Source organism: Atractosteus spatula, chromosome 23 (genome assembly GCF_055471065.1).
Source record: "Atractosteus spatula isolate fAtrSpa1 chromosome 23, fAtrSpa1.hap1, whole genome shotgun sequence".
Lineage (NCBI taxonomy): Eukaryota > Metazoa > Chordata > Actinopteri > Semionotiformes > Lepisosteidae > Atractosteus > Atractosteus spatula.
The window spans coordinates 13,559,472-13,586,963 of NC_142728.1; the positions used below are offsets into that span (position 1 = coordinate 13,559,472).

Sequence of the window (27,492 nt, forward strand, 5' to 3'; positions counted from 1 at the left end):
TGGTAAGATGGCATTACAAATGCCTGGCCCCCTTTCAAAAACACCAGGAGAGCTGTAGCTAAAATTAGGTGCATTCGGAATTCACTAACTTAGGCTAGTTGATGAACTCTCTCTCTCTCTCAAGTTACTCGTAACATCCGTAATGTCGCACTGTTTAGCAGCAGATATTTCTTGCATTCATTTTCATTTAATCAGCTTGTAATGTTATTTTAGTCCTTGAAAACTGACCCCCAACTTCCCCAACCACGTATTGTCAGAAAAGTACTTATTTCGGTTAAGGGTTGTGAGAGCCCAGAGCTTGTACTGGAAGCAGGGGTTCCAAGACGAGACTGCACCCTGCACAGGAAGCCAGTTTCCCCCAGATTGTTGTTGCTGTACGTTCCTGAATAGTGGGTACTGGCTCTTTAGCCCAGAGAGACAATAGGGCACTCCTTTAACCTTCAAACTGCAGTACATTCTCCTGTGGGAAATTAAGCCAGTAAGTTGGTTCCAGCTTTAACTAAACCCAAAAGAAAAAAGTGATTTGCATTTTAATTAGATACCTTGTTAGGAGTGTTTTTGTTTTCATTTTTGTAAGTATTTCAGGGAAACATTTTAGCCCTGATTAAATTGATTGTTTTCGTCTGCATGACTGCATTCGATTAACATATTAAATAAGCCTCAAGTTTGTTTGTTTTTTTTGTCTGACCTTCTGCACTTCCAGCCTTCAGCACTGAAAGTTTACCATTTTGGAAATGGCAGCAGAACACAATTAGAGTGGTGCAGTCCAGTCGGGGGGGGGGGGGGGACTGCTTTTGTACCCATGAGCAAGGTGGTTCAGTCCAATGGCTTGGGTAAAATTTTCTGCCATGTAGATTGGTACTCTCCCAAGTTTTCACGGTAAATAATTTATTAGCAATTGACTTTTCTAGTTAAATGAAGGATTCATTTTTTTTTTACACATCAACGCAAACAACCGAGTAATTAAAATGCATGATATTACAATGAAGACGTGCAGTGTTCAGTGGCGATTGAACTCATATCATGGAAAGCTCAAACTAAAAAATAAGTCAGTTATTTGGCATAGCTTTTAATAGTGTGCAGTCCTTTCACAGTTACCACAGGTCAGTGCTAACACCAGCTAAGCGAATTAATACATTTTAGTTGTACACTTTGGATAATGTAACCTTTTATCCCACCAAAGTTGCTGAGACAGTTCAATCACTTGTCTTCATGCGATCTGTGCAAATCTAGAATGTTTTTTATCTCTTCCAAGTTGTGACCGTCTTTACTCACATGCTTAGATGTGCGCACAGTCAATGGACAAAATATTTTGAACAGCCCCCCCCCCCACGCACACACAGACAAGCGAATAGACTCCCTCTAGTAAGCAACGTGTGTTTGGCTTGAGAAACACGAGACAGACTTACAAATCTCAGATCAAGCTGGCGGGACATGTGGTTCAGTCCGACATGCAGTTATCTTCATCACAGTCATGCTGATCACAGCCTGAACTGAAGGCAAGCCTGCTGGAACAGTTGGGATAGAGCTCTGAATGTTTTGAAGGCGTGTGGACTCCATACAACTTTCTATTGAAGGTGGTCTTTCAAACAGTGGTCCTTTGGAGAGGGATGTTACTATACATGGGGACTGGTATAGGTCTGTACATGTAGGACAACTATATATATATATCAGGATATACTTACATGTTTTCCTTGTGTATTGTTACGCATCTTTTAATAAGCTTTGATTAGCTTTTGATTGAGGGCGGTGCGGTGGCTCTGTGGCTCAGGATCTGCGCCTGTGGCTGGAAGGTTTGCCGGTTCGTATCCCGCGGCCGGCAGAGGAATCCTACTCCGTTGGGCCCCTGAGCAAGGCCCTTAACCCCAGCTGCTCCAGGGGCGCCGTATACATGGCTGACCCTGCGCTCTGACCCCCAGCTTCTCTCCCTGTCTGTGTGTCTCATGGAGAGCAAGCTGGGGTCTGCGAAAAAAGTGATCTTATCTTATGATGTAAGTACTTTGCCATGGGCATCAGAATGAATACTTTCTTTGCTTCTGAACTTTTCTTCGCTTCTCTCTTGCAATACCTCTGCTCAAGGGGTTGCATAATTTCCTTCTGACTGTGAGCAGTGCCTGCTGTGTGAACTCTAGTGAAAGAGCACTGCCTTTGTAAATTTGTTTTTTTTTTGCTATCATTAATGAACATTCAGTATATTGTCCCTCAGTCACCAGTTGCTAAAGCAATGAGTGTAAATATGTGGCTTAAACTTTAGGTCTTAATTTACATGAGGTGAATATGCTAAATGCATGCTAGTATATGAACGTAGGGGAGAAAGCAGAAGTACATGAAATGTACATGATATTCAGAAAGATTCTTCTTCTTGTTTGAATTTTTGAAATGTTTAAATAAAGTTTGCAGAGATGAACAGCAGATGTACTGAGCTGAGATGCATCTTGGGGAAAAAAAAGCTGCATGACTGGTTGAACGTGGAAGCTCTTCTTGCAGACAGGAAAGGCTGCCAATTTAAAAAGAGAGGGTCCCACACCTGTAGGAACAGCAGAGCCCAGAGTTAACCAGGCAGGCCATGCCCTCACAATGTTAGAAGATGTTCTCATCAGATCTCAGAGTGAGCTCACAATACTGTCACTATAGGATACAGCTACCTCATCTCCGAAAAGTTCCAGTAAGCCATTTTCTGTTATGGCTTATGTACCTACTTTTAAACTGTCCACAAGGTCCTGACATGATGGAAATCAGCACATCATAAAGAGAATGCATGTACTGCAAGCAAAGGTTTAATGAGAAGATGTTCCCCTATTTGATGGAAGTGATGGAAAAGATGTTAACCCTTTTTCACATGTCACATTCACTGTTTTATATTTTTCAATCTGTTAAATTCAGCCGATCTGTAGTAATTGTGCTTTAAAACCTGGAGAAATACATCATGTTTACGTTTGTACCCTGCAGAGGTTGTGTCAACTTCTTTTCACTTAGACATTCTGTGAAACATGCAATTTGACCAGGGGTGCCCAAACTTTTGCCTAGAACTATACATTTCCTTTGATGTGCTTGATCTCTCCCCTGTGGTTTAAAGCCAGTGTCTTTACATTGGTTCACACATATCTTCTGGTGCACCATAAAATAAGGAACATCTTCTTATTAAACCTGTGCTTGGGGGACACAAGTTGTCCTTATGATGTGCTGATTTCCATCATATGTGTCTGTGTTGTGGGTGACCAGAGATTTATCACCTTTGGGAGTGCAAACTTTTGTCTTTTACCTTGTTATTACACGCAACTCAATGGGTTACTGCTTGCGCAAGTTAAGTTTGGTACTTCATGTACTCTTTCATGTCTGGTGAGCGAAGCCCCTCATATCCAGACCTTTGCCAAAAACGTCACTGTAGCATGTTTACTTAAGCAGTGCCTAAGATTTCAGCTTTGGAATTTTTTTTCTTGGGTCCTTGACATTTTGGAGTAAAAGCATTTTAGATTCCCAAGAGATTTCTTTTTCCAGAAAAAGAGAAAAGGTTAATTTTTTGCCTTTCACTGGATTGTTTTTTGAACATTGTCCAGGTACCTTGGTCAGGGAAGAAGGCAGCAGAAGCTGGTTGGGCATTGATTGGAATCGCATCGGAGGCGGCGCTAATAAAAATAAGCTGACGTTGGGAAAATCTCAAGGGATATGACACTCTGTAGGTTGACCGTCACTGGCAAGCTACTATTTCAGCTACTTTCCCATGAAACAAATGTCTTATGCAGCCGAGTCTCAGAGTGCCTCCATACATAGGTGAGGGGTTTTCATTGGTCATCATTTTTCAGTGTAAAGTGATACAAAATGAGTGATAGTCATCTGCAAGCTCTGTTGACTTAAGGCTTGATGATAGTTAGATTTTAAAATTAAGATTGAATAAATTCAAGTCTATGGCTTGAGCATTTGTTAATTTAAGTGTCTCACTAGTTTGCCTTGACACTGTCCAAATACTGTCAGGAAACTGCTTATTCCCAGAGAGGATAATCTGGATTCCATCCTGGATACATAGGGATCAAGGCAGGACCATGTCTTGGACTGCAATATGCACACATCCGGTTTATTGCAGTCTGTCAGCCTAGGTCACGGGTTTTTGGAAATTAAGAGGACTCCAAGGCACTGGGAGAAAACTCATGTGGATTCAGAGAGAACATGCAAACACCACACAGAAGGATCCCCAGTCTGGAATCAAACCCAGAGTCTCAGAGCCACCAGGGTATAACCGTTTTAACTCAACCCTCCTGCGGTTAAAGCCAAAATTAATAATGTATGCTGTTTACGGAGTTGGGCATACGTCGGTCTCCGAAGAGCTCCAGTAAAATAGTTCGAAGCCTGACATCTGCTTTCTTTTTAATTGTCCCCAGAGTGAAATGGCATTTCAACAGATTCTTTACTTCTGGCCTTTGCAAGTTAGCAGTCACTGCCGCCTTTGTGTGGTTTGAGTGACAGGGTTGCACCATTTCCTCAAACTCTTGACAGCTACAGAGAGGGAGCATATAGAACTAACAAAGGCATGCATGTGCAGTGTCAGATACGGCGCTGCTCGCAAAGGGAGTCTGCAGTTTATTTTGCCCCTAATCTCTGCTATCGGTATAATGCCTTTGGCTACTAGAGAGAGAACTCTCACAAATTCAAATTACAAGGACAAAGAAAATGTTGAGCTTTATGTTTATGAAGCATTTTGATGTTTTTCTAGCTCTGGGTCATTTGCTGTGTTAATTGAGACGCACATTAGGTAGACCGCAGATATTTAAGCAAAAACTATTTTAATTCCAAGACAATGAGAACACACCGGGATGTTTTATATATGCTTTGCAGCTGGTGACCATTTTGTTGTCCAAGAGAGTCCAAGTAATAGGTTTATTCCATACTGAAAGGAGCAGAAGGAGAATGCAACGTTTCGGCCGTGGAGCCCTCTTCAGGTGTGTGTGAGGAGAAGAGAGTCCTGTCTATAAAAAAAAAAGAACCACGATTTGGCTGAAATATTGTCCTTTAGTCCCTTACAGTGCTGTGAGTCCACATTTAATGCGAATAGCTTTACTCAGCAGTGGCGCACGCTACTGTTTCAAATCTGTTCACTTGGGTGTTCCAGTACAGGGTTCATGCTAGAGTTGCCCGGATCACATTATTTCTGATGCCAAACCCACACAAATGCATTATTTAGAGTGGCTTTTCTGTACTGGATAAGCAGGCCATCTATAATTTAACTAACGGATAATTAAACATTGAAGGGTGGCACATTAAAGTTAAAAGATCATCTGCTACACTAATTCATTCCCTGTGCCTGTCTGACAGATGTTCTGCTTGGTTATTTCATTTGAATGATATATTCATGCAGGAGAATAAATTGGAGATGTAGCACCTCGCTTACACATCTTTAAGCTTTTGGCAGGCAACTTTCCACACAAGTCAGTTCAAAACACTTTTAATACAAAAGACATGCATTACTGAGGGCAAGTTAATGACCTGTCGTGAAATGATAGATGAATAGGATATTTCTTTGGAACAAAGAGCTCAATATTATTTTAACTACATTAAGCAATATTTTAAGGTAATTGGTAACAGTACAACACTGGTGTTTGTAAAACTAATTATAGCAAAACGGTTTGTGATTTTATTTATATTACCACAAAATACTTTTTTCATTGTCTAGAGAGTGACATAAGTGGCTTAGAATGAAGCAAGATGGAAGGTTTATTCTGCCTGAATGTTTGTTCTGTCCTGGGCCTGTTTTGAGGGCTTTAAAAACGTACTTTAGTGAGTAGTGTAGGCTGGCAGTTGAGGTAGTAGGGTCATGGTTGTACAGTGTTTCTAAATGACAGCTACAGAGAGGGAACCTGTCTAGAGAACAAGCACTGAAGTCCTGACGTTATGTATGATCTTGCAGTGGTTTTGTGAAGACGACTTATGCTTTTGCTGTATCTTACTGAAAGTAGGGTTGTTGGAAGAAAAATAAATATTGCGGTGTCCTTAATTTACCTCGGCCTGGCGTTCTGAACCCCAGTCCTCTAACAGGCATTTGTGAAGCTGGGGTGCTAGCTGCACCTGTTGTGCTGGCCTGCTGTGAAATGGAGAGCAAGTTTGTTTGCCTGGCAGCCTGTTATTCTGGTGTTCGGCCTTGAGGAGCAAAATGGATAGCAGTTGGTCCGAATGAAAAATGGATGACGTGATTTTTGCATTCCATGTCTCTAAGAATATGTTTTAAGTCCAAAGCACAGATTCTTTTAAATAACTAAATGACTTACATTATTTCTGGGTGGTGGGGGGGAGAAAAGGCCTTTTGTGTTGTGTAGTAACAGAAAAACTAATCTTAGTTCGGAATAAGATTTAATCATCTTCAGTTGATCTTCTTTGTAAAGAAGAACCTTCTGAATTTTTCTTGATGGGCTTCCTGGTCAGATATGATTTCCCAACATTTTTTATGGTAATCTGCCAAGACTCCTTCGATTCTTCAGTGAGCTCTATTAAAGAAGTACTGAATCCATAGTAATAGTATACTATACTGTTGTATAGCAAGTATTAGGTCTTTCAAAAATGTGTGCTTACTTTCATGCTTGTAATATAGTACATAATACTATAGCAGGTACTGACTATGTGGTCATTAAAGGTCCCAGGGCACTGTTCATAAGACTAGGAGTGTTGTCCTGGTATCCCGATCAAATTCCAGTCTGAGCTTGTACAGTCTGGCCTCCCTGTCTTCTGAAATGTTCCCCATAATTTCGGTTCATGGGGCTGTTTCTCTCTTCTCTGTAACTGAAGTTCAAGGAATCCTTTGGGATGAAAAGCATAAGCAAAATGTTAGGAATTATTTAGAATATTAATATCATCATCATCCTGGATTGTCAACAGTTTTAAGTGGTATCCTGAAGGAAGTTCTGTTAACTTTTTACTGTTTTTAAAATGTGACTTTCTAAAACAAGACAGAGGAGCAACTGTTCCATCTGGGAATAAGCCCTTTTAAAATGAATTGAAATATGCTGCTTTCTGGGGGGTGAATTGTATTCACCAAAGTGCTTATTTTTCCAGGCTTGGAATTTAAACCTTGCCTTTGGGGTGCAAAAATACACAGAAACAGCTATATTCCGAAAAATTGATGTGACAGTTGTAACTCCAAGGCAAATGTTTGTCTGTTTGGAGTCGAAAATACTGTCAGAGTGCGTTTTATGGGTTTTTGTATTCGCATGATGGGCTGCAATGCATTTGAAGTATAAGAAACGCCACAGATGAGTCACAGAACCAATTGTAATACTGTAAAGAAAGCTTAGTTTGTGTAAATGTGAAAGGAGAGAACTTGTGTCTAAGTTGCTTTGATAAAACTTTCGCAGCTTTGTGTCTCTTGTGCCTGAAGATCTCGAGATACAGTACCATTGTTCCAACATTTCACTTCAGGAGGTTTGCTGAATGTGTCTGAATTGTACCTGCAACCTGGGATGAAGTGAGATTTCGATAAAACAAGCCTAAACATGTTATTAGCATTTCAATAAAAATGCTTTAGCCCATTGAAATATTATGCAGATACATTTGATTAACTCTTAATCATTTGTATTTTGTGTACATACATTCCTCCTGCCTCCCCCCTGTTTTTATCTTAAAATGTCACACGCCATTTACAGACATCAACAGTGATTGTGTGAAATACAACTTCACCTTGCTGGATCAGATGCCAGTCATTTCATGACAATTGGAGACCCCAAAAAACATCAATGCAGGCTTTAAAGGACCATGGCTGCTGTCAAACATGTCGTTAAAAAAAGTGCTGTGAAGCTCGTTGAAGATAATTATACTGTGCTCATGCTTTGTAGCCCGGGCGTGTGTAGTACACTGTACAGTAGGGGACCTGACACAAGTATTCAAAGTTTTTAAAGACAAATATAACCCAGAGTACTTCCTTCAAAATAACAGTGAAGCACAAAACAGAAGACACAGACACTGTTCATTTAAAAGACAGAAAAGGAGCCACTACTTTACCCAGAGTTTTAAGGAACAAGCTTGGGGTTAACGCCGATACTTTGGCTTCATTCAAGAACTGGCTGGAATAGACTCTTGGATTGATTAACTATCGATCCAAGGGGGCGGAGCGGTGGCTCTGTGGCTCAGGATCTGCGCCTGTGGCTGGACCAGTTTGTATCCCATGGCTGGCACAGGAATCCTACTCTGTTAGACCCCTGAGCAAGGCCCTTAACCCCAACTGCTCCAGGGGCGCCGTATAAATGGCTGACCCTGCGCTCTGACCCCCAGCTTCTCTCCCTGTCTGTGTGTCTCATGGAGAGCAAGCTGGGGTCTGCGAAAAGACAAATCCCTAATACAAGAAATTGTATATGGCCAATGAAGTGATCTTATCTTATCTAACTAGTATCAGTTGGGCTAGATAAGTCAAATGGCCTGTTCTCATTTGTAATCTTTCTTGTGTTCCTGTCCACAGTTCCAGAGTGTGGTCCTCTCCAGTTACGTACAGCAGCTTCTGTTTTTATGTTGTACAGGACTACACACCTGTAGGGTCTTGGAAACGTATTCCCACCTTTGTCTCATTGTGTTGAGTTACCAATGATGCCTGTGTATTTTGTAAAAGTGAATATTTTTAGGCAGAACCTGAACGCTGAATCTTGAACACTTTTAAGGCTGAAAGAATGTCACCAAAAACTGCAAAGAAACATCAGACTGGATGCACAAGTATTCACTCTTTTTTCTATAGCAAAGCGAACACTGGCCAGGTGTACCGAAATAATGAAAAGCTGTACATTTGTTTGAATGGCCTCTGTAATAAAAGCGCTTCACATGATTTCAAACTAAATACAACTGTCTCTGTAAGGTCTGTATATTGAAATATTGAGCAGTTGATGCATTGACTCTCTGAAGTCAACAACATTGATATTGCCACAGCCCTAAATCAGCTTTATTTCTTTATATCTTCTGAGTCAAGTAAAACTTACAACCATGACATTACAGTTTTTTGTTACTGAAAACACCCTAAAATATTTTTAAATACATATACATGGCAGATAATTTTATTTTGTTTGCAAGGGTGGTTTAATCCATTTACTTCATAATAAGCCCAGTTATAATAAATGCCAGTGGAGTTGGACTACTAGCCTGCTTATTTGCTATTAATTAAAGGAAACCTTTTTCACCATGATCTTTCAATTAAAAAAAAAAACATTAGCTCTGCATTTCCGGAGTTCTAAATAACGTTTAAGCTAAAAGCTAAGAAAGTTTTACAGTTTTTATTGGCAGACTATCGTCATCAGAAAAAGAATCGGAAGTGGTCAGTGTTACTGCTTTATAGTTCACTCACAGTGTCCTGGGTTCAGTTCTTGCATAGGCATCTGTCTGTGTGGAGCTCACACGTGCTTCCTGCGTTCCATCTGGGTTTTCACCCGATGGGCTGATTTCCCCTCACTTTCAAATCCTTGTTTAATTGGATTCGTGATCCTAAATTCCGCCTTTTCTTGTGGATGATGCGATGGATTGATTTACCAACTAGAGGGAGCGCAGTTGTGTATCCTCAGTACTGCTCCCTACTTTTATAGGATAGGCTCTGATTTGTCCCAGCCCTCATCACTATGTGCTAAGTGGCTATGTGAGAAAGGATAGATTGATGCACAGTGTTTCTGTGATCAAGCTTTATGTTAGTAGTAATGCAGACATACAGTCCTTCAGCATGTAGGTTTTCATAATAAAGGAAGATCTGTGTGTAGGTTCAGATGCTGCATGTCCCACTCTGAGATTTAGAGAATCTTGACAAGTTAGATTTTCCTAAGCTTTCCCACTTGTTTGGGGGGAAATGCATAGAATGCATTTATATTCATGACAGAATTGAATTCATGAGAAGTATTAAGGTGGAATTCCAGCTGTCAAAACATTCAGCTATTTTGGGTTTCTGATTAGAGATGTATTTTTATGCCAGGGTCTTGGTACGTGTAAAATGTCCTTAAACAGCCTGGGAGATGTGGATCATTTGCGTTCCAGAATGCTGCCTCAGGCCTTTTACTTTTCCTTGAGAAATCCTAGTGTTGCTGTGGCAGCACTTGCTGGTACCTTCATGGAAAGTTTGGAATTGAAAATGAGCGCAGAATAGAAACTGAGCAGAAAACAAGCAGAATTGGAAGGGGGGTGAATGACTTTATATCTTTTAAACGCGCAGTGTTTCCTTTTGCCTGCGTGATGTGAAGAGCACATTAAAAGTCATACTTTTTACAAAATACATAACTGACCACGTTTTTTTTTAAGACTTCGGCTTCTACTGCTTTTGTCATCCCGTTTTCTGTCCCTGTGTCTTTTGCAAATATCCGTGTGCAGGTTTACAAAAAGATGTCGGCAAACCTTAATCCACGGTCTTTAAGATCTGCAAGTACAGCTGGTGTGTTCTGTGTGCTTGTATCTCTGCAGGGTTTGAAAGTAATTATCAGATATCAGTGCCTTATTCGTAGGAAGCCTCCATTGGGGTTCTGGTTATTTTCGGAGAGGACATTATTTTTTGTTTTCAGAAAGCGATGCCTCGTGCAACAGTTTCAGGACTTCATTAGCGGTAATGAAAAGCTCTCGGAGAGAGGTATCCGTGACAGAAATTCAGAAATTAGCTTGGCACTCTTGAATAATTGCTTTTGAATAACGGCAGCTGACAAGAAGCTGATATTATTGCTTTCTCATAGCGTACAGATCCCTGTTTATTTGCTAAGGAGATTTGATCAGAGCTTTGCATGAGAGCCTGTAAATGCTCTATCAAGTTTGTTTAGAGTCTTAAATCTGTAATGAAGCCTATGTCTCATCAGTATTGTAGGAGAGCAGTTCTCTCTAAGAACATGGTATTTGAAAGTGCTTCATCTTGCCCAACAGCATAGAGTGTGAATTCCTGTTTAGTTGTACTGGAGCTTATAATGACTTTAATGAGGAGTGGAGTCTGTTTTGCTCTAATTCCCCTTGGGTCCCTTGATCTTCTTGGTGTGCGCTTCAAAGCAAGCTATGAGATGAGTTGAGATGAGATGACTGATGAGTTGAGCAGAGCAGCTGTTTTTTGTAGAGTGGTGCCCCACTGGATTTTAGCTAAGGTTTGTGCTTCCCTGTCCCTTCTTCGGCAAATCCAGCTGGAAGCTGGCCCTCTCAGGGAAAAGCCCGAATCGCTGCCTGTTGTATGTGGGTTGCGTGACTCTACCGAGAGCCCGTGTGAACTGGCACTCAGCGGATACCCTCCAGCTGGCATCTGAAGGGATGTCTCCCTGTTCTCTTCCCACATCTCAGGAGTCGCCTCAGGACAGTGCCATCACTAGAGACATCAACAGGACATTCCCAGCTCACGACTATTTCAAGGACACAGGCGGCGACGGACAGGACTCGCTCTACAAAATATGCAAGGTAAGTTAGTCGCGTTCTGTTGACTCATTACAAAGTGAATTGATGCCCCATGCATGAGCTACCAGACCTAAACTTCTGTAGCTGGCCTCCTGTTAGAAGAGATCAAGGAAATGTGTTTGGGCAATTTAACTTTCTAAAACCCTGAAGACCAAAGGAAAATGGGTTTGATTGGCTTGTATGTAATAAAATCAGGTTTAGGTGTCCAGAGGAGTATTTCCAGACATGGGTGAAGTGAGCTTTCTAAACAATTAGAGGTCTGAGTCAGAACTTCTGAAATACTGCATATCAGTGGGTATAATTCCATGTGTGTCATCCAAGAGTTTTAAGTTTTTAAGTTTTCAAATTTTAAGTTTTAGGGTCAAGAGGTCCCTTCTGTATTTTTTTAAATAAAATGTCAGAGTTGCAGGATCCGTCTTTAGACCCCAAATATTAATTTCCAGAGCAGGAAGAAGAAATCCTTTCACTGTTAATTTTAGGTTTCATATCTTCAGGAAACAATCGACCAGCCTTCTCTTGTGATACTCAGATAATGTGATAAGTTATTTTTCCTTGCGCTTTTGAGTGCCACGACCTGTTTTTTTTTACATAGGAGCCGTTGATGTAACTGGGAGATATTTAAAAAAATCTATTGGACCCGTTCTCCCCTGCATATCGCTCCCACTCAGGCAGAAAGTTCCCGGCTGCTGTGTCAGCTGTTTTTAGGGAGATTAAATCAGATCCTCGTGTTGCTGTGGTGGTGTGTTGGGGATTCACGCTGACTGTCCTACAGCTGTAGAGCAAATGTGAACTGATAAAAACCTGCGATTTGTCTTTATTTCACAGCATCTGGTCAATCCTGTTCTCTTTTGGCATCCTTTCACCTCAATTTAATAAACAAGGCATTAGCTGGAGGCAGGGAAATGCCCTCAGTCTTATACTGTTTAAAAATATTCCTTAAACTTAAATAGCGCTTTTCTGGACACTCCACTCAAAGCGCTTTACAGGTAATGGGGATCCCCTCCAGCACCACCAGTGTGTAGCCCCACCTGGATGATGCGACGGCAGACAGAGTGCGCCAGTCCGCTCCCCACACACCAGTGGGGGAGGAGAACAGAGTGATGAAGCCAGTTCAGAGATGAGGATTATTAGGAGGCCATGACTGGTAAAGGCCAGGGAGAAATTTGGCCAGGGCATCAGGGTAACACCCCTACTGTTTTCGAGAAACACCCTGGGATTTTTAATGACCACAGAGAGTCAGGACCTCGGATTTTACGTCTCATCCGAAGGACGGTGCTCTTTTACAGTATAGTGTCCCCGTCACTATATTGGGGCATTAGGACCCACACAGATTGCAGGGTGAGCGCCCCCTACTGCCCCCACTAACACCTCTTCCAGCAGCAACCTTAGTGTTTCCCAAGGGGTTTCCCACCCAGGTACTGACCAGGCTCACACCTGCTGAGCTCCAGTGGGGCTGCCAGCTGTGAGCTGCAGGGTGACATGGCCGCTGTCTTCAGAAGCTCTACTGCGAAGACATAGCTGACTAAATAATATCCAGTTCTGCCAATAGCTGAAGTAGCAGAGGACAGGCTGTGGTCTCCCCATGCTGCAACCCAATCTCTACAGTGTTGTTTGAGTACAGTTTGCACACTTCACATTTCAGTGGAAGGCTTGTCACTCTACAGTGTTTTGCCTACATGTCCACAGTGTTCTTTTTCCCGAAACCTGAAAAATAATAGGATGCTTAAGTACTCAAGTCGTAATGTAATGAATGGGATTGTAATGGGAAATGATATTAAGTTTGACTTATTTCCTTTTTTTGAAATCCTTGTCTCTTTATTGGATTGAACATATCCCCTAGTGTTTTCTGCTTTTGCACATTATGGTGCAAGATTCTATCTAGTGCACATATTTGCATATAAAAGATCTTGAAATTCTGCCACCGGTTGCCTTGATATTCAGTTTACACGTGGAGTTCAGTAAACAGCCGACAAGGATTTAAACCTTTTCTTCCTGAGCGACTAATACATTCACATACTGCACAGTGATGCAGTACTTACAGAGCTGTCAGGAGAGGAAAGTCTTTCTTTAACGTAATCTTTCCAAGTGATGCATAAATAATGATGCCCCTAGAATATGCTAAAATCAGCTGAGAGAAAGTTCTTGCCCTGCACACGGAAGTTTTATGTGAAAAAAAACCCATGTTCAAGGGATTACGGAAACCACACTACATGCTTAAAAAAGTGCATGATGAATCTCCTCTTTAGAGTGAAATGTCTGTATCACCAGTTCTGTGAAAAACTTTAAATGAAAATACTGTATTCTCAGTAGTGTTTTCTTTTAAGCAACATTCTTTCACTGTGTCAAATGCATTTACAGAATTCTTATAGAAGCCCAAGTCAGAGCTGTAGCAGTAGTTTTTCCCAAATACCAGCTATGCATTTCTAAGTCATTAAATTTTATGGGTGTAGAGCTCAGCGACAGTAAAAATATAGCAGTTTAGGACCATGCAAAGCTTTATCTTGTTGGAAAGACTCACAGAAATGTTTCAGAAATGAAACAGCATGAAGTGGTCACATTAAAAATACTGTCAAGGTCCAATGTCTGAACTGCTTTCATATTCTGTCTGGTCTTTATCAGAGGAGTTAATCTGAAGAATAGACATAGCACACAGCAAAAACCATGGTTTTGATTTCTGGTACAGGCTGAAATGGCATACAAGCAGAGAGACTTCATAGTATTTTTCCTGGCTTTTATTTTGCTTTGCAAGTATCTTTTTCTTAAACTAAATTTAGCACAGTTGATCCACAAAGTTTGCATTCTTCTGAAGGAGTCTGAAGAAAAGGCTTCTTAGGATCACGTAAACAGGTAAGGAATTTGGGGCGGAGCGGTGGCTCTGTGGCTCAGGATCTGCGCCTGTGGCTGGGAGGTTGCCGGTTCAAATCCCGCAGCCGGCAGAGGAATCCTACTCCGTTGGGCCCCTGAGCAAGGCCCTTAACCCCAACTGCTCCAGGGGCGCTGTACAATGGCAGACCCTGCACTCTGACCCCCAGCTTCTCTCTCCCTGTCTGTGTGTCTCATGGAGAGCAAGCTGGGGTCTGCGAAAAGATCATTCCTAATGCAAGAAATTGTAAAGGGTTAATAAAGTGATGTTAATTTAGGAAATGAGCCAGAGAATCTATTCTCCTCAACATTGCTGTGGTTTTTAAAAAAATAAGTCTTTCGAGCAGTGGTAAGAATTATGGACAAAGTAGACATTTGACATTTTTTTTCATTCCCCTGCACACCTGATTTTTTTTCATTGTGTCCCCCACTCTGGCTGAGTGCCTTAGTGATGCTGTTTCAGTTCATAGTGTGATGTAGCACAATGCTTAATGATTTACTGCCGAGCCCATTGAATGAAATTCCCATTATTGTATACTGCAACATGGCTTAAATGCCCTTTTGGGATTTCCAACTCTTTTACAGCGTACACCTAGCTTTCATTTTAAGTCAGACTTTTGTATTAGCAAATAAGCTTTTGATCGTAGATCATCGCTGCTTTTTTGTTTCTCCAGGAGACATTTGCTGCCACACAGATAATGAGAAATTGATGTTTGGAAACCGGGATGTTTTCCACTCAGTTTGGAAATGAGGGCACGTTAAGCCATTAAACAACAACTGTATCATTGAACATTTGAAGTTAACATTAACAAGTCAGCCAGTTTGAACCTTTTTAGATAAAGTGGTAAAATATAGTATATAAGTCCTTGTTACTTACAGGTAGAAGTAATAATAATAATAATAATTGCTTACACTTATATAGCGCTTTTCTGGATACTCCACTCAAAGCGCTTTACGGGTAATGGGGATCCCCTCCACCACCACCAATGTGCAGCCCCACCTGGATGATGCGACGGCAGCCATAGTGCGCCAAAACACTCTCCACACACCAGCTCTCAGTGGGGAGGAGAGCAGAGTGATGAAGCCAGTTCAGAGATGGGGATTATTAGGAGGCCAGGATTGGTAAGGGCATATGGGAAATTTAGCCAGGACGCCGGGGTTACACCCCTACTTTTTTCGAGAAACGCCCTGGGATTTTTAATGACCACAGAAAGTCAGGACCTCGGTTTTACGTCTCATCCGAAGGATGGCGCCACTAACACCTCTTCCAGCAGCAACCTTAGTTTTTCCCAGGAGGTCTCCCATCCAGGTACTGACCAGGCTCACACCTGCTGAGCTTCAGTGGGTTGTCAGTTGTGAGTTGCAGGGTGATATGGCTGCTGGCTTAAAGTCTTATATAAGTCCATATACTTAGTCCACATCCTTTTTCAGTGTGCTTTTAAAGCACAGTTTCATGTGTGTTGTCTTGAGAAAATTTGTCCTATACCTTAAAAGCATGTAGATTTTTACTAATGCGATTGAGTTGCTTGAAAGCATTTGTTTTTATGTTCAGGGAGAGCCTATTAAATGATTATGGATTTTATTATGCATTATTAATTTTAGAAGAGGTGGTCCTCCTTGTGAGTTTTAATTTAGCGGTAGGCAGAAAGGTTTTTAGATTTACTGCATCTGTCTTTCAGTACCCTACTTTTTATTCCCTAAGCTGTCTTTTATATATTTCTGTGTTGCACTGTATTATGCTTGTCTTTGACTGCTTTAAAGTACACTTAGTATGCTGGACTATGTCAGATTCTTGACAGAAAGATTCCTGGAAGAAGTGAACGTTTCCTTTTAAATGATTTATGGTTACAGAAATTCCTGCTCTGCTGCCTTTTAAAATATGGATTAATTACTGAATTATGGATAAGGAATTCTGTAGTAAACTGCAGTTAGGAATAACAACTGCGGTCTGACCAGAAAGTCCATTTTCTCCAATTCCTCCCTTGTTAATGCAGTTTTCTTCCCTGCATTTAACTTAGAGAGTGAAACCAGCAGACAGCTGGTAATAGCATGCAGTTTTAATAAAGACATGATCAGATTAACTTAAATTAATTTTGGATATTGAGACTGATTTAACCAGTGTTTAATTAAAACCATAATATTAGCCATTGGCAGTTTATAGAACTGTGCCAAATGAAAATTTGCCTTTCATATACAGACACATTGTGGGTGTATAAATGTTCTGTGTGTAGCCACCCTGAGAAAATAATCATTTTAATGCTAAATACCTCATTAGCATTATTAGTAGAGGAGAGCGAATGCGATGAGTGAAAAATCTCCGATTACCAAGACCGCAGGAGGAGAATCTCATTAAAATGGGGATGTTTTGTTGTGTTCCTGCCTGGGCCAAACAGTGATTTCTTTTCAGGACTTCTTCTTTACATATAGTTCCAGTGTTGCTGTAGTCTTTCAAACAGGGAAGTGGAATTCTCTTAGTCATTTAATCGTGAAGACTCTTGTATTTTACTTGTAGCTCATACTTAATCAGGTAAATGAACATGCTGTATTTTTACCTTTAATAGTTCACTTCTACCAAACATCAACATCTCTTTCCCCATGTTGTTCTTGACTCATGTTTTTAAGTGAGATTAAATTACTGCTTTTTCAATAGCTGCAATTATCGTATTCATGATGTTGTGATTTGCCACATTTAGAAGCTGCTCCACATTCTGGTGTGACTGAGTTTCTTCACCTACTTTAGCGTGAGCTGGCAAAGCTATTTTAATCAAAAGCTGAGGCCATTTTTAGCATGGATGTGAAAGACAAAGCAAAGCTGATATGGGACATTTTGACTGACATTCCTAGAAGTGAGGAGACTGTCGATTTTTAGAGCTCACTCAGCATATACAGTATTGTTCCCATGACCTTTGAATGATTGAGTCTTTTTAAGTTATTTAGGAAAGTTTATCTGACACAGATTCATAAACTGAACCAAACATATTTTTAAAGCAATTAGTACTACATGCAAGGATCAGAACACGAATGTTACGCAATGCAGCAGTTGTGAAAGATATAATTAGATTTCCTGTACTGTTTTAGGATTCAGTTTAACAACAGATGATGTTGGATAATGTGCCACCTATTTAAACTCCTGATTGAAAGGACTGGTAAGCTAAATGCATAGTTTCTGCTTCATGCAGAATGATCATTCGTAAGGCTCCAATTTAGGATAAAGAAACGCTGCAACCTCATACGGTTGGTGTGATTTTCCGTGTTTTGTTAGTTAGCCTTGCCACAGTCAGGCATGTAGGCAAGCACATAAATTCAGAAGAAATCTGAATCCAGTTCTGTATTAGTGGAGTGATAAGCAGAACGTCCGGGATTGTTGAATTGCAAGCATATGCAGAAAAATTAGATGTACCCAGATAAGATCACAGATAAGTGTTTGCGCTCCTGCATAAACTTCCAAAGGTAAAGACAGAAGGGTAGCATGCCGAGAGGTTATAATCACATAAGGAATTCCTTCAGGCGAACCCCTCTCCGATATGGAGTTGCCAGTTATCAGTTAATTAGTGAGTAACTGTGCATCAGAGCAGGAGGGGTAGTGTTAGCTACCACTAGGTCTGTCTCTTGCACTGCAAGCCCTGCAGTGCCTGCTGCAAACCTAGCATTTGCTGGGGTAGGGATGTGCCTCTCTCCTACAGTACTGCAAGCTACCGTGTGCTAAATAAGTTATATTATGCAGTCAACGGAGGGTAGATTGGCTGGATCAAACCATCCTCAGACACAATGACTCTCAGGGTATCCAGGAACAGTATCACTCACCGACAGCGGCCAGTCCCCGGCTACTCCATTCTGGTATTTTATACATTAACACGCTGCACCAGGTGAGACCAGCTCCAGTCCTTGAGGCTGCTGTCCAGCGGGTTTTCTTTCAGATTTCTTTAAATCCCCGGCTTGTTAAGAACAGGAAAGGCCTCAACCTGTACTTTTAAGCAACTAATGAGTTCAAGTAGGTCATGAAGGGATCAGGAAAGAAAACCAGAAACCTTCTGACCCTGCAAAACTGGACTTGTGTACCTCTGATTCCCACTATACATTGATATTGCCCACGTTTGTTTCTCTGTGTACTCTCAATTAAAGTCTTAGTATGCCCTCTTTATGTCAGCCTGCAATCAGCTTTCTATACTTGTGGAGGCATGTTTTAACAAAGGGCTGTCCAGTCTTTGTCCTGGAGGGCCTGGAGTTTCTGAAGGTTTTCGTTCCAGCTCGGCTCTGATGTTTCCCATTCAACTAGCTGCTGACTTAAATGGACCAATTTAACAGCTTCTAGCTCTTTGGGTTCTGCTGCTCTCAAAGACCTGGAACACCTGGTGACATACATCTGCCTTCCAGGACCAGGAGTGGACTGCCCGCTCTAGCATAAAACATTGAGCCTGAAGTTTTTTTCCACCCATCTCTGATTAACATTTGTGAACTGCAGGACGATGCTGTTCTCTTGTGCAGTTTCCCAGAAGACACATGCTTAAGTTCAAGAGTTCTAGCACTGTGAAGAGGATGAAGAAGCTTAAGACAAAAACCTCAGTAATGTACAGAAAGGGCATGACATCTTTATTGTGTTATCTATTTGAAGCTACAGTTCTGAGGATTGTGTTTTCCTTGGGATCCCTGGTGAATCGTTTTCTTGATGTTTTTTTTTTCCAGGCCTATTCGGTATACGACGAAGAAATTGGCTATTGTCAAGGCCAGTCCTTTCTCGCTGCTGTGCTTCTATTACACGTAAGTCAACGAAGGAAAAAACGTCATTCAATATAATCATTTAGAATAAAACACTAAGGCATTTGGAGAAAAGAGAATTCCCTTTTAATGATGAGTGGCAGCAGTATTTCTGAAATTGTAGTATCTCCAATGCCTATCAAGCTAACCTGAGCTTTAACATGTGATCAGATGTTAAAATGTGTTTGTGAAGAAAATAAAGGCTGAATGTGAAGGCCTTTTCCTCAGAAACGTAACTAAATTCTAAGTATTCGTTGTAAGAAAACTGTGTACTCAGGATACACATTTTATGACCGAAAAAAAAAAAATTCCTGTTTAATCTTTCTTGACATTGTTCCATGGGCTATTTTGTAGTTCAGTAGTCCTAAATACACCACTTATACCCTTCAGGAGCTTATCTGAAGGGAGTCATTGTGAAACACTATGAGATCTGACTGGGACGGCTCTGAGAAATGGACAATAGATGTAAAAGAAGGTTCCTGTTTAAGCTACTGCAATCTTTTTGATTTTCATTTTTTGCTAAGTTCTCGTATTTTAAATAATGTTTACAATCTTGAGAGACCCAAAGAGACTTCATTGTTCCGCAAACTGCTGACATTCTTCAAAGACTTTCTCAATCTCGCTGCGATTAGCGCGTGCTGGACATGGCTCTCCGCAGTGCTCGTTTCATTTTTGATGTCTCTGTTGAAGAGCATAAACAGTTACAGTACGGAAACCATTTAGATGCAGATGTTTTTTAAAAAATTGAATTATTATTTTTAGTAGTAGTTTTCCTTACACTTATATAGCGCTTTTCAGGACTCTCCACTCAAAGAGATTTAGAGGTACTGGGGAATCCCACTACCACCACCACCGGTGTGCAGCCCCACCTGGATGATGTGACGGCAGCCAGAGTGCGCCAGTCCGCTCCCCACACACCAGCTTTCCGTGGGGAGGAGAGCAGAGTGATGAACCCAGTTTAGAGATGGGGAATATTAGGAGGCCAGGACACCGGGGTAACACTCCTATTCTTTTCAAGAAACACACTGGGAATTTTAATTACCACAGAGAGTCATAACCTCAGTTTTATGTCTAATTCGAAGAATAGCGCCTTTTTACAGTACAGTGTCCCCGTCACTATAATGGGGCATTAGGACCTACATAGACCGCAGGGTGAGCGCCCCCTACTGGCCTCACTAACATCTCTTCCAGCAGCAACCTTAGCTTTCCCAGGAGTCTCCCATCCAGGTACAGGGCGGCATATTCTGGAGAATTTATTATCTCAAATCAGTGTTTTCCTATTATATGTCACTATGTAGGAATTTATTTTTGTGCAGTTCTTTTGTTGGTCTCTCACAACACAGGAGTTATTAAATTCTTATCAGAAAACGATAACCTTTCTGATGTCTTCTGGCGGGGGTGTATACAGTAACTGATGTACGTGTTGTGTAATTATAAGCACGTTATTATTTCTTCGTTACTGGTTCCTTTCAGGCTGTCGATGGCCTGTGCTCAGTTCAGCGAGTCCAGCAAGGATGTGACAGGACGTTCCCATCTCTAATCTGAGCTCCCCCTCTGGATGAGCAGCTGTCTGTTTTTCTGACCTTCAGCTGATCGCTTGCTGGTTCTTTTTGTGACTAATCAATCACATTCACCTCGTCAGCGTTTGTGAATTCCTTACTGCACTTTAAAATTTGAGTTCTCTCTATATTTCCAAAGAACAATACACAAGCTACCTTACGGGAACTTTCAAAACTGTCCCTACGTATCCTAAGACAAAAAATCGAGGACGTGTATTCACTACGCATTCCCAAGGTGGGTCTTGCAGTCAGCTCTGGGCAAGAATTCCCTTTCTCAAAACTTCTTTTCCTTAGGAAAATCATGACATTTGTAATGATAGACATTTCCACTTAGGACCGAAATACATTTAAAATGAAGAATTTAGTCAGAAGTAAGGGAGACGTTTTTTAAGTGGCACGTTGCAGGAAGAAAGTTAGCAAGAGAGGCTACATAAAGGTCTGTGTGCGGAGATTTTTACACACAGTGCCCTTAAACTATTTTTGAAACCAAGGCCTGATTAAAAAAAGAAGTGTAAATCCACAAGCAGACGAGTTACAGACGGCAGTTAGCACTGGTGATTAAGTGGCCAGCTGGGTCCACCAGGACTGAGACCCACTGGTCTCAAAAACAGGTTCTTTCTTACACACGTCCTTGGATTAAACTGACTCCTTACTCTCGGCTCTCTGCAGTGGAAACAGCAGCATATGTTCCCGAACAGTTTTCAAAGATTGCCCCCACCAAATCAGATACTGATTTTATCCGTACTTGTAAGATTTCATAAAGCAGCCCACTTAGACAAAAGAAAAGTATACAGTTATTTGTGTAGGTTATATGGTTTTAAAAGACGCTTATAAAACATGTCTCTGGTCATAAATCATTTAGTTTTTGTCCTACACATAAATTAAGACTGGTAAAAAGAGTATATAATAAGTATAGTATTAAAAATGTATATAATATAGGTGTTCACAATGCTTTCAGTTGATTTAAAACCTTTGCAGGACATCTGTAGAGTCTGAGAGCATTGCAATTGCAATAGTAGACCTCATGTTAAGATATTGAAAAGAACATTTATGAAGATTTCTTCCAAAGCAACTAATGACAGGTAAAGAGCAAATCTTAAGCTTAGTGCTGATGAGATGTACAGAGCTAGAAAACAAGTGTACAATTAAATGACTTGAAATCATGTGGATTTTGAAATCCCAAGAACAATATCCTGTTCCCTCGGTTAATAGCATAGTGTAGAAATCCACTCTTAATGGGCAACGCTGACACCTAGTGGCTCTTTCCTGTTTTTCATGTACTTACCACACAACTGGACACCTGTGTAGACCATTTTTGGCTGGATTTTTGGACTAGTTAATGTTAATTTAGAAGACTGGGATTAGTACTAATTGAGATCTGTAAATCACAGCTCTAAATGATTAATTTTCAAATGACAGTTTTCAGACCTACTTCGTTTTTAAAATGCATAGAAAAATCCATACTTCTAGACATTTGGCAAGATTGTAAAGACTTGAAAGACCAACATACAGGATATTTAACCATTTCTGTGTTTTCTGACATCATTGGTGAAACCAGCATTTACATATTTCAGGACAGTTCATTCACCCCTGCCTATGTCTTTAACTTTGTGTAGACATTAGACCAATGTCTCATAAGATCTCCTAAAGTTTGAAATATCTCTTCTTTTGGAATAATAGAGCCTGTACTGTGTTATAAGTGCCTTAACTGCAAAGAAGATGATTTTTAGGCACACGTTAAGCATTACTATAGTACACATCCTATCTGAAAACAAATGTAACGGCTGTTTTAAGATGAATGCTCTTCGAAAATAACTTTTTTGATTTTTTAATCCCCAATTTATTGCAAAGCCTTTTAATTTTGTCGGTTTTGTTTTTTTCCCCTTTCTTCCAGATGCCTGAAGAGCAGGCTTTTAGCGTTTTGGTCAAGATCATGTTTGACTACGGACTCAGGGAACTTTTCAAACAAAACTTTGAAGATCTGCACTGCAAATTCTTTCAACTGGAGAGGCTCATGCAGGTAATAGAAGGGGCTTGTTTTGGATCTTAATCCAAACCACAATAACTTTGACCAGAATGCAAATCATTAACACAGCAGACTGAAATATACAAAAGGTGCATCTATTGTTCTCTGAAAGAAAATATTAATATACATGTTTAAATTCGGTTTCCGGTCTGGCTACCTGCATTCAATTTGAGTCGTGTGTTCTGGTTTCCTCTCAGAAATGAAATATTGCAGCAGTTCTTGAGTTCATTCTATAGAATAGCACAGCAGGCTTGCTTTTAATATACATTGGAATTATCTGGAAAATCGGTGTAAAAGTAGTACTGTTGCTTGTTACAAATAAAATGTAGGGTGTTATTAAAATACACACAATCCTTTCTTGTTTGTGTTGAGCAGGAAAGAATGCGTCCCCGATTAACAGTCACAATTAAACAGCAGACTTGACACTGCAGCCGCAGTTAAACTTTTTCACAGATATAAAACTTTAGAGACTGTTCACCCAGAGGCCCATCTGAAAAGCATGTGATTTACACAAGGCAGCGATGTTTATAGCCGTGAAACACAAATAAATATCTGTCACTGATCTTTTCTAGTAGACCCTATTAACGCTGTCTGGAGTGCTACTCAGATCCCAACATTATGACAGAGTCCAGCCACATTTGGGGATCATCCGTGCCTGCTATATAAAAATGGCCTGTTTGAGCTGACGGAAAGCAACGATTATCTGTGAGAGCTGAGGCACATCCTGACATTTGTTTGAATAGAAGATGGAATTTATTAACCTTTGAGGGAAACACGTTTACTGGAAGAGCTCGTCACTGTAAATTTTCCAGGCCCCTTGAAACCCCTGGGATTTACGCATTTTCACTCCAACTTCTTTATCAGTTTCTATTCTCTGCCTCCCTTTTCTCTGTGCCCCCTCAAGCTGTGCCGAAAATAAAATGCACACAGAGCAGGCACTACGTTGAGCCATATCAGTCTGTAATCAGACACACTGAAATCCCTCATTACAGGACAAATATGTGCATTAGGCCTCATTATAGCAGGTGGATTAGATCACCCAGAATATACACTTGGACTGTGCTTGTTAGTTGCTGGGGAAATTCAAGGAGAACACATGATACTCACAGTGACATTGTGGAAATTAGAATCCAGCTGCATTACAAATCTGCACCTGATACCCTTGCTAATTTGTAAATATGTTTTATTAATGATGTAAGCATGAAGATCCCCCCTTTTTGGTAGCATCTTAGAATTGCATTGTATTATATCCCCCTTTGTTCAATACTATTAATTACAAGAAGGCTTCTTTTTTTGGGAAATGCTGCCATTAAAGGATATGATCCCTAATATGATGCCAAGAGTGGTTTTGCGGTGTCGGATTGACCTGACGAGAGCTCACAGGATTACATTTGCAGTGTTTTGTAAAGATCAGGAGTGGACTGGCCTTTTACTCTGTGGATGTTTTGCCAGCGACCAATTTAAAACTCCTGGTGTGGTTTTTCACCCATTTGCCTATTCCTATTGTGGCCGGTTCCTCTGGCGTCTGGCAAATGAATTAATAATAAGAGCGAGACTTCATTTATAACCAGCATGCATACCGGGGACTGCAGATGGATGACAGTACACGATGTCCTAATATTTCTGATTTCAAAGACCAGCTGACGTCCCGCCCAAACTTGTGGATGTTTCAGTCCTTTTTAAAGCCCAGGCCATTTTCACCTGTTTTTTAAACTGTTCCGAGTTTGTGCGGTATAATCTTTTTAACTACACAGCCGATGCATAGGGCTTAATGTTAAAAAAAAAATTGATCCAGAAAAAAAATTTGGAGATCCGGAAAAAAAAATGAAATCTGAAACTGGCCCAGCTCAGAACACAAAAAACACAAACATATGTCTTTTATTTAACGCTAGAAGTTTTAATTGTTATGGTTTACAGTGAAACTGCAGCATGGAAAGAGCAGGTTCATTTTTTTAACAAAGTGGGTAAGAAAAGGACAGTTCTAAAAAAATATCTGGTTGAGGTGAGGATGGCTTTTTGTCTACATACATTTTCTGTGTGCTTTCCTAAATTATTTTAGGGCAAAATCATAAACTATTAGAAATTGTCTTTGCAAAAGGGCTTGCTAGAGGAGCTTTCTTAGCTGATGAAACCTTATGCTCACAGCCTTTCTTCTTTTAATTACTTAATGTTAAATAATTTAAAAAACAAATTAGGCTTTCTGATAGCATATTTCAGCCTAGAAGTTCTAGCTTTTATGGGGATGTTAAATTTGGGTTTCATTTGAATTGAATAAATGTTCAAAAAAAAGTTCTAGTTTTGTAGCGATGTAGAATTGCAAGGCTTTAAATATTTTCATTATGGTACTAAGCGTGACTGTCTTGACAAATGAATAATTTACTGACATCATGGATATGACCACTGTATGTTTTTATGATGACGGGTTAACCTGGACTCTGCCTGCTTCGAATGTCATTAGCCAATGAGTCCTAATAACACAGGCATTTGCAATAAACAAGCAGACGTTGCCAATTAACAACAGTTGCTTGCAAATGTTCAATCAAAAAATATTTTCTTTTGATCTAAGTTGGGGACTTTCTATGATGTCTACTTGGATCTCTAAGCTGCTTAATTCACAAATCATTTGTGATTTTAGGTTTGGTCTTCAGAGAGAATGGCTGGACATTTTAGAAAAAACATATTTCAGTATTTGGTGCCTAGGGATTTTTATAATCCAGTCTGAATCTGGATGAGAAATTGTTCATTATTAATCCATGTACTTTACAAAATTAACCATTAAATTAATAAAGTCACCTACCAGTCGGTTGGCCGTACAGTCTGGAGATACTGTAATGTGATTTCTGTGGGGACATTTCCATCATTAAGCTAGAGAAACAGTGAGCTGCCACACTATGAATCTACATACAGAAGCATTTCAGTCTTCTTTTGAGCTAGAAAAATCTCCTTTAAATTAGGTGGGTTTAAGAGCTTACAGCTATTAAGCTTAAATTGCAGCATATAATCACGTTTCTGTATATTTAGAATTGAAAGCAGCGTACATCATTAAATACAGCATGAACTTGTGTACACAATTTTAGGTGGCAAAAGCGATTACCAACAAGGATCTCTTCTAGTGGGTGATAGCTCGAGCAACAGGGGATGTCTGATCCCAGAGTAAATAAATGAATGTACATGTTCTATATTTGCAGTTTTTTTTTCCCCCCTGAAAAGTGCTTATGGCTTCCCATCATTATTAAATGTCATTGACTAATTCATCATGTGCTTAAGCAGTGGCAGTGTTCTGGAGTTGGAGGGTATGATTAGCCTATTTCAGGAGAATCGTAGGTGGACACTGGAGGTGTGAACACCAGAGTGCCTTTCTAGTAACAACTTGCAAATTCAACTGTAGACGACAGAGCGGGTTGGAAGCTGGGTGGATCCAGGCTACATAAGTTCACATTTATTTGCGTGTTGTATGTTGACTGGCATGCACAGAAGCCTGGATCTTCGACTACCACGTGTTGTGGCAAAAATGGAAATCATATTGTCTTGTGCATCCCTGAAAAAACGATCAGAAACTATTAAAAAAATGCTGTGGGTGTGTATTCTATTCATGTCATGGAAAAATAATTGTGTGCAGTAAGTTTCACTTCATCGGGATGGTAAAAGCAGAATGTTCAGCTTGGTATCAGTAAAGGCTCTGATACGCTGTTGTTGTTAAAAGAAGTAAACTTCAGATTAAAATTGACCTTTTCCATGAAGAATTTCATGGCATCATTGACTGCAAATATACAGGAAAAGGGGGATGTTTTTAAGTAGTATTTTTTATTTAAAAGGCTGTTTTTTTTAAGATGCTTTTTTAAATTTGTTTCAATTTCAAATTTTCCCTTTCAATGAATTGGTGTTAATGCTGAAATTTAAGTTGTCACCTCTGACGGTTTTGAAAAGGGCCCTGTTTTGATGTGTCTCGCCTCAACACGGTGACTTTTTTCCCCAGTTTCTACAACAGACAATTGTCCAAGCTTGCTCTTTCTGTTTCTCTAGCAATCATTTCATTCAGCTGACTCGGCCCCTTTAATAACCTTAATTGCTCTGACCTATCAAGACCGTGGCTGCCAGTGTGCAGTCGGCAGTCAGTCATTAACCCGCGCGCTTGATTGCATGTGTGGGCTGAAAAATTCGAAGTCCGGCTCGTGCCTTCTCTTGCTGGCGACATGTTCCACTGTGCAACACTTCTCGAGCTCAGAGAGCAGGAGCCAAGAAGGGAAGCAACTCTGGCTCTCTGTGGCCATCTGACATGGGAACAGAGCGATGAAAACTATATTACACACAGTATACACTGACCCCACTCACCCCAGTCATAACTTGTTTGTCCCCATACCATCTGGTAGAAGGTTCCGGACGCTATGGTCGCACACAACAAGCCTCCAAAATAGCTTCTTCCCCAGAGCCGTCAAGCTGGTGACGGCCCCACTCCCTCCCATCATACTATGATCTCTCCTCACTTCTTCCTGTACCCACAATGACTGTACCCCAACACCAATACATGCACGACAACTGAATGTAGGCCGAAATTGTACTTAAAACTGTACTAGTTGTACTATTTAATAATCGCCGTATTGTTTGTACTGTTCGCCGTATTACTTTTGCATTGTTTTTGTCCTGTTTGTATACTTTTCTCTGTGAATTTGCACAGTTTTTGACAATTTTGCAGTGGCACCATACTGTTGTTTACACTGATATTGTTATTGTATTTCTGTCTATTGTCTTGTCTGCTGTTCTATATATATACTGCACCTGAGAGACTAATGAGAACCACTTTTCACTATACTATGCACCCGTGTAAGTACAATGACAAAGTTGAATTGAATGGTCTTTTCCTCACCACAACTGAACCTCTCTCTTGGCTTCATGTTTGCTTAAGAGTTGGCTCTGGACCAGATACGATAATCA

General features: G+C 40.5%; 1 protein-coding gene across 5 annotated transcripts in view; it reads left to right on the forward strand.

Annotated features, from left to right (window-relative positions):
* Positions 1 to 27,492, forward strand: part of rabgap1 (RAB GTPase activating protein 1) — a 144,926-nt gene that overhangs the window by 91,051 nt on the left and 26,383 nt on the right. For all 5 annotated transcript variants that reach the window (XM_088940512.1, XM_088940515.1, XM_088940514.1 and 2 more), the window contains 3 exons: positions 11,248 to 11,361; positions 18,904 to 18,978; positions 22,429 to 22,554. In XM_088940512.1, coding sequence (XP_088796638.1) covers positions 11,248 to 11,361; positions 18,904 to 18,978; positions 22,429 to 22,554 — 315 coding nt within the window. The remainder of the gene's footprint in view (positions 1 to 11,247; positions 11,362 to 18,903; positions 18,979 to 22,428; positions 22,555 to 27,492) is intronic.